The sequence below is a fragment of the Takifugu rubripes genome, chromosome 1 (assembly GCF_901000725.2).
Source record: "Takifugu rubripes chromosome 1, fTakRub1.2, whole genome shotgun sequence".
Classification (NCBI taxonomy): domain Eukaryota; kingdom Metazoa; phylum Chordata; class Actinopteri; order Tetraodontiformes; family Tetraodontidae; genus Takifugu; species Takifugu rubripes.
In genome coordinates, this window is record NC_042285.1 from 15,556,595 (window position 1) to 15,568,949 (window position 12,355).

A 12,355-nucleotide genomic window follows, 5' to 3' on the forward strand; every position below is an offset into this window, starting at 1 on the left:
ACCGGCATGTGTGGAACCGACCTTTCCGACTCCCATAGGTCATCCGTTCTTCCGTCGGCGGGGTCACGGAAAAGGCTATTAGCTGATTACAGTGAGCCCGGAATAAGAATCCCATTACACCGATATTTCTATGGCCTACAGCAAACAACACTTCTCGCCTTATTATCTGGTGCATCTTAATATAAAAGGTGTTGTGGAACAATTTAATGAAAGAAATAAATTTTTAAGAGGTCCTAATTTTTTTGTATCATTGTGACTAGAATCCACAAAGGTACCTGCAGATCGTTCACGGATGTGAGCATGACGCACACGGCGGCACACCGAGCTGCGCTGAGCACTTGTTGATGGATACCCGCTTCGGATGGAGTCTGGCCCGCAACAGCACCGGCTGCTCCGGGACCCGGTGGACGTGACAGCCATTTCCTGCAGGATAAACGCGCGCTTGGACCTTTGTTTATTTATGTATATATTTATTTAGTTGGACCTAATGAATGAACCTACTTTAAGATACGCACCCTTGTGTAAGACCTGTTTATGTTGAGGTACAAAAATTAAAAAAAATATTTAAATTTTAAAAAAAGAAACCACATAAATCATTAATCGGAGTTATTGAAGAAAACTAAACTGCCACAAGATTAAAAGCCAAGTTCAAGTTCAAACGCTGCAGTACTTCGGACCCCGAGTACGAGGCCTTAAAATATTTTTATTCTTTAATATATAAATCTGACTTGGGAAACCAGGAAATGACAAATTTGGAGAAAGAAGTCTTTGCTATAAATCTTGAGGGTAGGAGCAAGTGTGCTAAACTAAAGGACCTTTTCCCATCATCTGCATGCAGAGACATGCATCAGTTTAAACCAGCCTCTCTTCTTTAGCCATATGCACACTTCACTATTGCCTAACTCTCACCTTTGTTTTCAGAATTCAACCCAAGACTGAATCTGTTCCACACAACTGTGGCCTGAGAGCATCAGGAAGATCTCATCAACTGCCTAAAATAACACTTCCCTCCAGGCTTTTCCAAACCAAAGTAAAAACCTCTCAGGCCAACTCGCTTAGCTGCACCAGTCACCAATAAAACAAACATTTAAAATGAATTTAAAAAAAAATCCAGAACAAATATATATCACTTGCAACACCTTTTATTATATTTGTATGCAGTAAACTTTTTATCACAATAAGGATGAAAACACCTCTTAAAACTTTGAACAAAAGCACAGAACAAAACAACTGCCCATGGATAGCTCATTATTGTACATATTTATAGTAAAGAAACATTCTTTATAAATACTGTTTCATCTGTAGCAAGTAAATACCATAATTTAATTACAAATGGATAAATATGGCAGTTGCTATTTACAAAAGGATGGGTGTAGTTACATAAAATCGAACGGCACACGATGTTTATTTTCCTCACAATCTTCCAGATAGCATTTCACAATTTGAACTTGCAAAGCACAAAACATCACAAGTTAAGCCCAGCGAACGAAAAAACAAAACAAAACAAAAATACATTCACAAGCATTAATATTGTGGTCTGAGTTAAATGTTAACTTTGGCACTCTCTCCAGTTTATAAATGTTTTGTATAGTACAATCAATTTGCCCTATAGGATCACAATATTCATCATTATAGTACAATTCCATTGTATTATGTGCACTAAAAGTCCAGAGAAATAGCTACCATTGAAGGAACACCTACACACCAAAGACTGACGAACTATCACGACCAATGGGAACGCGGGCTTTTAGTAACTATTTACAATATGAAACAAGTCGGCTATGATACATGTTTTCCTGTCGGTAATCTTGACCTTCCCGGGTGAATTGTGGGTAAAAAATAACCAAATGTTTGCGTGCCTCCTCTATACACATGTCCCAGTCTCCAGCTGGAGGGTCTAGTGTTGTGAAATGAGTGTGTGATGCTTCATTTCATCTCAGTCCTAAACATACCATTCACTGAAATTGGAGGCAAGGCCACTGTGGCTGGTGGGGTTGTGCACAGCTGAGGCTGGAGACAGGGTTGTGTTGCTCTGGGTCTCGGTGGTGGGGGACACAAGGCCCGGAGGCGTAGACGATTCGTAACCAGAGCTGGCTGCTGGTGATGAGTCTGATGCTGATGGAGAGGATTCATGGACCTGGAGACGAAAGAGCGGGTTAAAAATCTGGATACACTGCACTGGTGCGGGCGTGTGTACACGAAGGCCTCCGCCTCACTGTTTACCTTCATGTGTTTCCGGAGGGAGCTGGGATGTGTGTATGACTTGTCACACATCTTGCACAGATAAGGCTTGTCTGACGTGTGAACGTGCATGTGCTTCTTTCGGTCGCTGCTGTTTGCAAACCTCCTGTCGCAGCCCTCAAACTCACACTGGAACGGCTTCTCTCCTGCGGGGGGGAAGGAATAAACTCAGATAAATCCATTTTTCCTTTGTGAGAAATATCTGCAACAATGGGTGGTACACTTTCTGTATAAAATTAAAATGGAAAACTTCACGCGTTCTGCATATAAGAAAAGAAATCAAAATAATTGCAGCAAAATTAGGATATTCTTTTCTCTTTTGAAAATGAGACTGGGGGTAGCATTCGTCTTAGTTAGCATAAATAATGCGCATAGTCATTCGGAGGGGGTGGGAGAGGAGGACAGGACTGTCCTCAGAAGGCCCACAGAAGGCTTACCATTTGCTGGGAGACAATAAAAATCTAATTAGCACCTGACCATTTCATGGCACAGCACCATCATTTCCCACGAAAATAAGAATTCCATATACTGCATCGGCCCGTCTAGCACCTCAACCACCATCAAAATGAAAGCACGAGAATACAAAAGGCGTCCTCAGACGTTAAGGAAGTGTTAAACAAACCATAACACGTACAACTCCAAAACAAACAGGAGTGAAAACCAGTCAGGATTTATGTGTGCCATAGTTGTGGTGTGGATTACGCACGATCTGTACGAAGAGGGAGCTCTGAAATCAGGAGAACACGCTGCGTTAAAGTGGCTGAATTGATTTACCGCCGCCTACAAACCCACACTTTGGCCCCTCGTAAGTCTTATCAAAAATATAAAGCCAGTTGGAGATACGATTTAAAATATTTTTGTGAGTGGAAAACGGAATGAAAAACGAAAGGCGCGTTATTGTTGAAATAATCACAACAGAAAAGAACGCAGGAAATAAATTCGCAGCTCCCCTGGAGATAGTTCAGCTCCATCGTGGACATTTTTTACAGTTGCTATCTACCTCAGTGGCCCCCCAAAAGCTCCTAATAATGAAACTGATTTTGCCGTTCATGGGCGCAAACGCGCGAAAACAACACGCACATCAAAATCAATTGAAGCGACGATACAGTTTAAAATCAGGTTTGAAACGCCCGTATGTGCTTGAATAATTACCTGTATGTGTTCTCTTGTGTATCTTCAAGTTTTCCGAGCGTGCGAAGACCTTCCCGCAGCCGGGGAACGGGCACGGGAAAGGCTTCTCCCCAGTGTGCACCCGTATGTGGTTCACCAGTTTGTATTTCGCCTTGAATGGCTTGCTCTCCCGGCCGCAGTCCTCCCAGAAACAGACGTGGTTGGTCTGCTCCGGGCCGCCGACGTGCTCCACCGTGACGTGCGTGACCAGCTCGTGCATGGTGCTAAAAGTTTTGTTGCAGCACTTCTTCGGGTTGCTCAGCTGCTCGGGGTCGATCCATTTGCAGATGAGCTCCTGTTTGATGCACTGCTGCCTCATGTAACGGAAAAAGGCACCGGGGTGATGAGCTGCCATGTTCATCCCCATGTTCATATTCATGGAGCCGTATTGGTTGTGGAGCTGCGCCGCCGAGTACGGGTCGGTTCTCGGGCTGGAAACCTGGTGGTACTGGTCGGAGCGTCCGAAAACTTCTCCCGGTAGTCCCAGTCGCATTTGTCCATTCAGGACATTTGGGGATCCGTGGGACCCGTGTTGATCGTGGATCCCGGGGAACAAAATGTGGCCTTGAGTGTCTGTGTGGGTGTGATGGAGGGATCCCGCCGTGGGGCCGAAAATAGTATGCTGGCTGCTCGCCGGAGAGGATTCTCCGAAGCCACGACTCCGAAAGAGAAAGTCCCTTGTGGAGTTAAAAGGGGAGCTTGCATACGAGGTGACATGGGCAGCGTGAGCTCCCAGCGCCGCGGCGGAGTAGCCCGGCGCCTGGGTGGTGAAGGCAGAGCTCTGTCCCGGGGAGAGATCGTGGTTCAGCTTAAACGCGCCCATGTGCGCGGAGTCTACAAAGCTATTTTGTGCCAAACTCAAGTCTCTTTCCTGCATCTCGCTGGCTGAATGGTGCCTGGCAAATGACCCGACTCCCAGCCCGGGGAACTGGTGACCAGCATCCAGTAACATTTTGTCACTAAAAACAAACACAAAAACTTCTTCAAAACAGCGCGGGGCTAGAACAAATTAAGTTCAGAAAGCAGATCAAATGCTGATGCTGGCGCGCAACGATTCAACTTCCAGCCTGGGAAACACCATATCAGGCGTGATTTAAAGCCCTGCTCCGCTCATGTTGGAAAAAAAATATCTACGTGTTTGATTTAATCAGAAATTACTTCTAGTTAACTTATGCCTGGCAATCCAAATGTAATGAAGTCCTCTTCTCCTGACTGTGAAAGTTCAATGCGTTCTAAATGCGCTCGATGAATGAAATAATTATCTTACTGGGTGTCCTCTGCGTGCGCAGGGTGAAAGTAGCAGGAGCATCTCAAAAAACGCTGTTCCGAGTTGGAATGTTTTGATTTCTCTGGCTCGCTGTGCCTATCGCGGAGGGTCTCTGTTTCTCCGTGGACTGGCTCTACCTCTTCTTCCGCCCCCTTTAACTGGAGCCCGTTCATTCATTCCTCGCAGTCTCATTGGCCACCGCGCCTGATCAATCCCAGGTGCCCCTCCAATAGCAGGTAGCGCTGTGGCGACTTAATACTCCAACGCCATTTTCCACTAATAATTACCGCCTACTTTTAGGGAGAAGGTTTGGGTAGTGGAGGCAAAAGGATTCCGACGAGAGAGAGCAGAGAAGTTGATTCTGTTGTTTATCCTACGTAGGTGCCGAGTTGTAGTGTGAGTGAGGGGTATAAAGCTGTGGTAGGGTGATGATGGGACAAATTTTCCAGGACGTGTTGGAAAACCACTGAAACCACGTCGGTGGGTCGTGAAATGAATGTTGCCTGGGAGCCAAGAAACTGTTTTCGTGCCTTCAAATTTGACGCGCGCGTATCGAACAAGCAGAGCGGCGCGTTGCGGCAAAGCAGAACGGCACACGAGACGTGTTGTGCATCAATGTATTCATAGTTGCAGGCATGAAACATTTAAATATTTGTTTAGGATTCTGAAATGCAACCTTAGATGGATGTATTAATAAAGCTGTTCCAATACAGATATAAAAAAAATAACAATTTTCAGGAAAGATCGTGTCGTTGTGTTACGGTCACATGTGTTCCTCGCGGCTCCATATGTGGCTCCATATGGAGTGCAGGGGGTTTTGAATGGTTGTAGAACCGCAACTGGGCCTGTTAGTGGTTCTGCCGTGTTCACACCAGCAACCACCGACGAGCGTTGCTGGTTCTCTTTAATGGATCCATATGCTGCTGGTTCTGCCTCCTCTGTGGTTCTCACATGCACCGCGTCAATTAGTTTGCATGTAACGGTGATGAGCTGCCGCAGATGCAGGCAGATCAACGCAGTTAATATTTATGCAATAAAACGATCTCTTCTGCGCATAGAAATCTACGTGAAATTCAACCCAGAACTACAGCCGCTGTCACGGTTGTTTAGGCTTTCAAACCCCACTTTCATCACGACACATCATTTCCACAAGCAGAATAAAGCGACCATTTCTGGACTGATTTACCTCATTTCGTGGCTTGTATCAATTTCAAGCATGCGCTCAATGAGCGGATACAGTTGGGAATATAGATGCCACACACCACCGCTGCTCATTCATGTGCAAGTCAGAGGAAGTTTACTTACATTTTCACCAAATCTAAATTCCCAAGGTGCTCCATTCCACGATACACCGCCTCTGGTTTCCCTCAGCTCTGCACGAAAATAAGGGCAAGAGAGAAGGAAACGTGAAAAAAGTTTTTTTTTTCCTTCAAAAAAATGTGGAGAACTCAGAGTGGGACAGACCGAGTGTTGCGTGTGCGCCATTCTTCCAAGTCTATTTCAACCCGCGCTACAGGAAACACAGGAGCTGATCCAAGTTCAAAGTCACGTCTGCCGACCCCCAGAAGTAGCTCTTTATTTGTCTGGAAACACACAAACCCTCGTGGAAGACGGGGAGAGAATTTTAGAAATGGGGTAGAGGCGCAGGCAGCGGATAAGAAATAATACCATTTACTGACAACTGCAGATTCTGCAACAGGTTACAGCCTCAAGCTAGAACACGATGCGGACTAAAAATCACTATCAACTCTGAGATCAAAATATAATGCCAGAATTATGAAGATGATTAAGGTAGTGGTTGTTTATTTCGCATTCAAGCGTTAATTACTGTAGCGTGGGGCCAAAAGATTTTCTCCTCTGTTATATGACTATACCAATATGTTGACACATTGCAAGGTTACTAGTGTGGTTTCCGTGACCTTGTGTTTCATGGGTGTTTGACCTCTGACCCATTGAGACCACATATGTTGCCCCCTTGACTCCTTTTGGTAAAATAACCCTGTTTATGACAAAGCGTCTTTGTCTTAAACAGGGGGGAGAGCGTGAGGGAGGCAGAAGGTTGAGATGTCACCCTCTTTCTGTTGAGAGTTCTGGGTCATTTAAAAGCAACACGTCAATGAAAATAATAAGAACAATAAAGTTGTTTTTTTATATATCCAACTTCAAAAGTCCAGCATTAATTTAGAAGAAATTAATTTTTAAAAAACACAAATATGAGGAAAACAGCAAAAGGGCAGCAGCATTTATTATTAAATAATTATTTATTGTTACACTCATGTTGGTTTCATCTCAGTTTTTTCCATTTTGATGTTTGAATAATTTTATTCTTTATTCTATGTGTTCCCATTTTACGTCAAGGGCCTTTTTAATGATAGTTAGTAGAATCTGGCAATTAAATGAATCACCACAATGCACCCACTCCTCTGGTCTGTTTGGTCCAGGCTTTATCAGTAAAGCTTCTCTCTATACCTGAATAGTTTTTTAAGCCCTCAAAATCCCTTGTGCAACTTCTGACACTTTTTAGATGAAGGCAAACAGGCAGAGATTTTTTTATAAATATTCTAATAGGGGGGGGGGGGGGGGATATATAGCCAGTGTGAGGAAATCTGGTCACCACTCAGAAATACTAATAAAATGTAATAGTTTTGCACACGCAATTACCTTTAATATTGTGTGCATGTATAGTGTTAGGTGGCTGGGCAATAAAAAAAATCCTCTTTCACATGCTGACGAAAGGGATCATAAATCGTCTCGAACAGACGTGCAACAGTGTAAATGTTGTCATGCACGGAAGCACATTGAGAGCTGTTCAGGTTACAGGTGACTGACGCCAGCTCTCATTCATCACTGGAAATATATCCAAATGAAGACATATTAGCGTCACATAGTCGTCTAGCTGTCAGAGGGGACTTGAATAACAAGTGTCTGACAGCAGCCACCGTCATGGCGGGTAAGGGCTCTTTGACGACCGTGCAACAAGGAATGTAATTTATTAAAGTCCTTTTTAAAATAGGTATAATTTTAAGCTGCCAGACAATACTGATAGTTTAATCGTTCACGACATATGCAAAGTCAAACTTATTTATTATTTTGTATTTCAAACAAGTATTTTTTTAATAAGAAGCAAAAGGTAAAATGACCAATATATATTCCTATTTTTTTTAAAAAACATGATGATTTAAATGACAGCCTATACACCACCCAATAAAACCTCAAAGCATAGCCCCTTTTAATTAATACTAAAATATAGTTACGTTGCTGGATAAAAGCAGCCATATACAATAAAGTTAAAATGGACCAGAAACACAAATAGTTTGGTAGACAGCTATATTTTCATTGCTACGTTTTATTCAAAATGCACCGTATTTGAACATGTGCGCTCTCGTTTCCAGGTTTCGCAATACGTAAAGCTTTGCATTTAATTTCCCACCCTAATTAAAAAAATCTATTTCCTAGTACATTTGTTTTTCATAGTTTTTTCATACATATATGATGGAACATTCGGTCACCTGGTTGCCTTTTTTCATATTTTTTTCCTTTTTATATATAAAAAAAAGACTATAGTAGGACACTGCGAATCCAGTCTGAATAGAGGCGAGGTTGTATTTATCACACCAACATATTTCGGTCATCCACATGCGCCAGCGCCGGTAAACAGAATGCCACACAAACGGATCTGCTGGTAACTTTGTGAGTACAAGTTTTTGGAGTCAACAGCGATAAAGAGAGTGAGGGGGCGGAACCCTGCTGAGCCCCTGCGCTGAACGTCAGCCAATCGCTTCGTTCTCCTAACTGCCAGTCACCGAAATCCGTCCAATACCCGCAGTGCCATTTCTAAACTGTATTCCCCACTGTGTCCTCCAACTGTTGTATGTTCTGCCAATCGCTTGAGGACAGAGTGGGAAAAGGAGCAAGCAGAGTTAGAAGCCGGACAAAAGAACTTATAGAAGCCTTATATACATATTTTTCTAACGCTTTAGAGAGCGTGGTGTGGTGAAAAAACAGTTGCGCTGAGAGCGGATGGACTTGTCAGTGTAGTTATGGAGCCCCCTTTAAGCAAGAGGAATCCGGCGATAAGATTAGCGGATTTGGCAGCGACTCAAACCCTTCCTCATCAGAATATGACAGGCTTCCCGGGGCTAGGGGGGCATCACCCTCTCTCCCACCATGCCCACCTCCACCCTGGGGAGCTGGGCAACGACCCCGGAGTGGCACTCACTCCATTTGGACCAGAGCACATGGCACAGACAAATGCTCTCAAACTTAGCCCATCTCAGCACATTCAGAGCCATCCCGAAGCCCAGACCGCGGCATCTTTCACTTCTGCTCAGACCACAGTTGGTTTCCCCGTGGCTCACCCCCACTCAGGCTACTCAAGCAGCAGGGACTTCATCCTCAGGAGAGAACTCTCAGCCTCTGCTATGCATGCACTTGGCGACCAGCATAGTTCCGCCTCCTCCCCTCATCACCATGGCATGTTCATCTCTCCAACAGGTGCTTACGGGCACACGGAAAGTGGGGCCCATTCACTTTTTACTGGACTTCACGACCAGGCGTCCCCAGGTGCCCACCACCATGCCCTCAACGGGCAGATGCGCCTGGGTATTCCGGGGGACATCTACGGTAGGCCGGAACACTTCGGGCACAGGCCAGAGCACTATGGACCTTCTTCGCTCCACAGCTACAACTCCATGAACCTCAATGTGAACATTGCTTCTGCTCCTCACGGAGCCGCGGGGGCGTTTTTAAGATACATGCGGCAGCCGATAAAGCAAGAGCTCATCTGCAAGTGGATCGACCAGGATCAAACTCCGAAAAAGCCCTGCTCCAAGACTTACAGCACCATGCACGAACTGGTCAACCACGTCACGGTGGAGCACGTCGGAGGACCGGAGCAGAGCAACCACATCTGCTTTTGGGAGGAATGTCCACGGGAAGGAAAGGCTTTCAAAGCGAAGTACAAACTGATCAACCACATCCGAGTGCACACGGGAGAAAAACCCTTCCCGTGTCCTTTCCCGGGCTGTGGAAAAGTGTTCGCGCGGTCGGAGAATTTAAAGATCCACAAAAGAACGCACACAGGTCAGTACATCTGAATTCTAAAACTACCAGTGAAAGCAAAGAAAATGGCTGTTTTTGCCCGCGTCCTAAATAATCGGATACCGCGCGTCATTGCGCACAGAGGCGTGCAAGAACTTTCCTTAGGTGACGACTGGCCACGGTGATTGCTCGTGTTTTATTTCTGACCCGAAGAGAAAAAACTTTTTTTACTCACCAAGACGCCAGCGGTAGGCGTTAGAGGATTATGGCATAGCAGTTCTCCAGCGTGCTTACGTATCTGCAGAACTGTGCTGGAAACGCGCAAATGCAGTTGCCTGATCCTCCGGCGTGGCATTTACGCAAAATTTCAGTTTGTTGACGCGGACTGAGCGGATGGTCGAAGTTATGCCAGATTTATTACTCTAAGAGTTTGACTGAGAAGCATTTGCCGTCTATTACAGAGCATACATGAGGTGCGATGAAAGGAGGGGCAGTACGTGCATCGCGGCGAGTCTCTCTCTGTCGTTAACTGCTACTTGAGCTGCCGCCATCAAGTGTAGCCCATATCTCTATTAATGATGTAAAATCAGCAAGGGGAATAACATGATAAATCTATATAATGCAACACGAAGCAAATGTCAAAGGGGACGTTTGACACCACACACCATTCGAGTATGTATCCTCTTTTTAAACATGTAGGTTTTCCACCTACGCTTGTGTGTAATCGGTGTCCTGAACGACACATAAACGACTCCTGGTGGTCTCTAGAGTTCCCCCGCTCATGTACCCAGAAGGCCTAAAGGCATGTAACACGTGTTCACACGTGAAAATGAACAGAGTGTGGGTGGATGTTGTGTACAGAGGAAGGTGGAAAGACGTGTTATTATTATTATTATTATTTGTCTGTGAGGAGAACCAAATGGGAATTTCAGTCGGACTCATCTGAGCTGCGTAAAATAGATGTGACCTTGCCCCCGTGGCTCTGATTGAATTTGCCTCCTGTATTCCACTTTATTCCAGGTGAAAAGCCTTTCAAGTGTGAGTTCGACGGCTGTGACCGAAAATTTGCCAACAGCAGCGACCGGAAGAAGCACTCTCACGTCCACACGAGTGACAAGCCTTACTACTGTAAGGTGCGCGGCTGCGACAAATCCTACACGCACCCAAGCTCTCTGCGGAAGCACATGAAAGTGCACTGCAAGTCGCCGCCGCCCCCCACCACCAACGTCACCTACATTTCCTCCACGAACCCTCTTGGTGACCCCCTGTCGCCCAACTCCGACGCGCACAGGAACCGCTCCTCGAACCTCTCCCCGCAGGTTACTAACCTGAACGAGTGGTACGTGTGCCAGGGAAGCGTGGGTCCCAACCACCTCCACACCCCCTCCAGCGATGTGCCAACGTCAGATTCAGAAGACGAGGAATCTTATAGACACTCGGACCCCAGGACAATGCTCTGATGGCCTCTGCAGAACTGGGGCAAACTTAGATGTGTGTGTGTGTGTGTGTGTGTGTGTGTGTCTGTGTGTGTGTGTGTGTGTGTGTGTCCACGCTGAGCCGCGTGCTCGAGATATTGATCAGTTATTTTCACTTTATCGATATTTAACGACTGAAGCGAACACGAAGAATTGAAGAAGATCGAGGATGGAAAGACGACCTAATAAAACATGTAGATCAAACACACGTCGGTTATATTAGACCTGGAATAAAGAGTCGGAAAAATTAGGGTTTTGGTTTGCTTTTCGTTTGATTTTTTCAAAACTGGAACAGTTCTTCGGGATCAATAATCTTTGGTGTTTTACAAAAAACAAAGAAAATAAGAAATAAAATAAGATACAATATGCAGGATTTTATTACTTGGTGGCTTCACTGGCGCAGATGCTGAAATGACCGATGTCATAAGATAAACATATTACAGAGCTGATCATCATCATCATCATCATCCCATCATCATCATCATCATCATTATATCACTGTTCACTTTCGGTACTGCTCGATGTGGCAACGCACGTCAGCGCATAGACGAGGTTCTAATATTTCCTTTAACAGGTACAACCTTTAACAAATCTAACCAGGAGGCAAACATCTGAGGCTCTTATTTGGCCTACTGTCTCAGATTCATACATATTCGTTGGATTGTTTTTTTTTAACTTTTTTTTTTTAACTATTTAATAACTATTTAAAACTATATTTTATGCAAAATAAACTGTTAGGCTCGTTAAAGAGAAGGTGCAAGTCCCATGAGACCCTAAATGTCTACACTGGCTTTGACCCTGTAGAATTTGTACATATGTTATTGTACTAAAGCGTTGTGAATGTTGTGTTTTCATTTTGGGGGAAAGTATTGTTTTTGTACATTGTAATTTATTTGCTGGGATCATCGTTGAACTGAAATGGCAGAAACACCAAAGATTAAAAATATCGGTTTTGGTGACACATAGTACCCTGCAGATGAGGGTGGGTTTCTTTTTTATGTTTTTATCACTTCTTTAAAAAAAAACTGTGGTCTGAAGAAAACGTTTACTTGAATAAGCTGTGTAATGTGAAAGTCCTTTCCTCGCATGCCTTTTGTATGATCTCTCTTTCTCTCTGAGGTGCATGGTGCCGTTGAACATGATGGATTAAAAAATGATCAAG

At 44.5% G+C, this 12,355-nt stretch overlaps 2 protein-coding genes across 3 annotated transcripts; one reads left to right on the top strand and one right to left on the bottom strand.

The window, feature by feature from the left end:
• Positions 1 to 1,124: 1,124 nt before the first annotated feature.
• Positions 1,125 to 6,265, bottom strand: zic2a (zic family member 2 (odd-paired homolog, Drosophila), a). 2 transcript variants are annotated; one of them, XM_029836472.1, is made up of 5 exons: positions 6,143 to 6,265; positions 5,984 to 6,051; positions 3,394 to 4,370; positions 2,224 to 2,387; positions 1,125 to 2,137 (listed from the first exon to the last, which is right to left on the bottom strand). In XM_029836472.1, the coding sequence occupies exons 2-5, from the start codon at positions 6,016 to 6,018 to the stop codon at positions 1,943 to 1,945; spliced, it is 1,371 nt and encodes a 456-aa protein (XP_029692332.1). In that variant the 5' UTR covers positions 6,019 to 6,051; positions 6,143 to 6,265; the 3' UTR covers positions 1,125 to 1,942. The 2 variants fall into 2 exon arrangements, with proteins under 2 accessions (XP_029692332.1, XP_029692329.1); XM_029836469.1 differs by lacking the exons at positions 5,984 to 6,051; positions 6,143 to 6,265 and adding an exon at positions 4,679 to 5,220.
• A 1,703-nt stretch (positions 6,266 to 7,968) lies between these two features.
• Positions 7,969 to 12,355, top strand: zic5 (zic family member 5 (odd-paired homolog, Drosophila)). Its single transcript, XM_003961615.2, has 2 exons — positions 7,969 to 9,760; positions 10,739 to 12,355. The coding sequence occupies exons 1-2, from the start codon at positions 8,719 to 8,721 to the stop codon at positions 11,176 to 11,178; spliced, it is 1,482 nt and encodes a 493-aa protein (XP_003961664.1). The 5' UTR covers positions 7,969 to 8,718; the 3' UTR covers positions 11,179 to 12,355.

Coding starts and splice junctions, on each gene's coding strand:
- zic5 (XM_003961615.2), top strand. CDS start 8,719: ATGGAGCCCCCTTTAAGCAAGAGGAATCCGGCGATAAGATTAGCGGAT. Junction 9,761..10,738: donor CCACAAAAGAACGCACACAG/GTCAGTACATCT, acceptor ACTTTATTCCAG/GTGAAAAGCCTTTCAAGTGT.
- zic2a (XM_029836469.1), bottom strand. CDS start 4,851: ATGAACGGGCTCCAGTTAAAGGGGGCGGAAGAAGAGGTAGAGCCAGTC. Junction 4,371..4,678: donor GCGCACGCAGAGGACACCCA/GTAAGATAATTA, acceptor GTTTGTTTTTAG/TGACAAAATGTTACTGGATG. Junction 2,138..2,223: donor CCCTCCGGAAACACATGAAG/GTAAACAGTGAG, acceptor TTTCGTCTCCAG/GTCCATGAATCCTCTCCATC.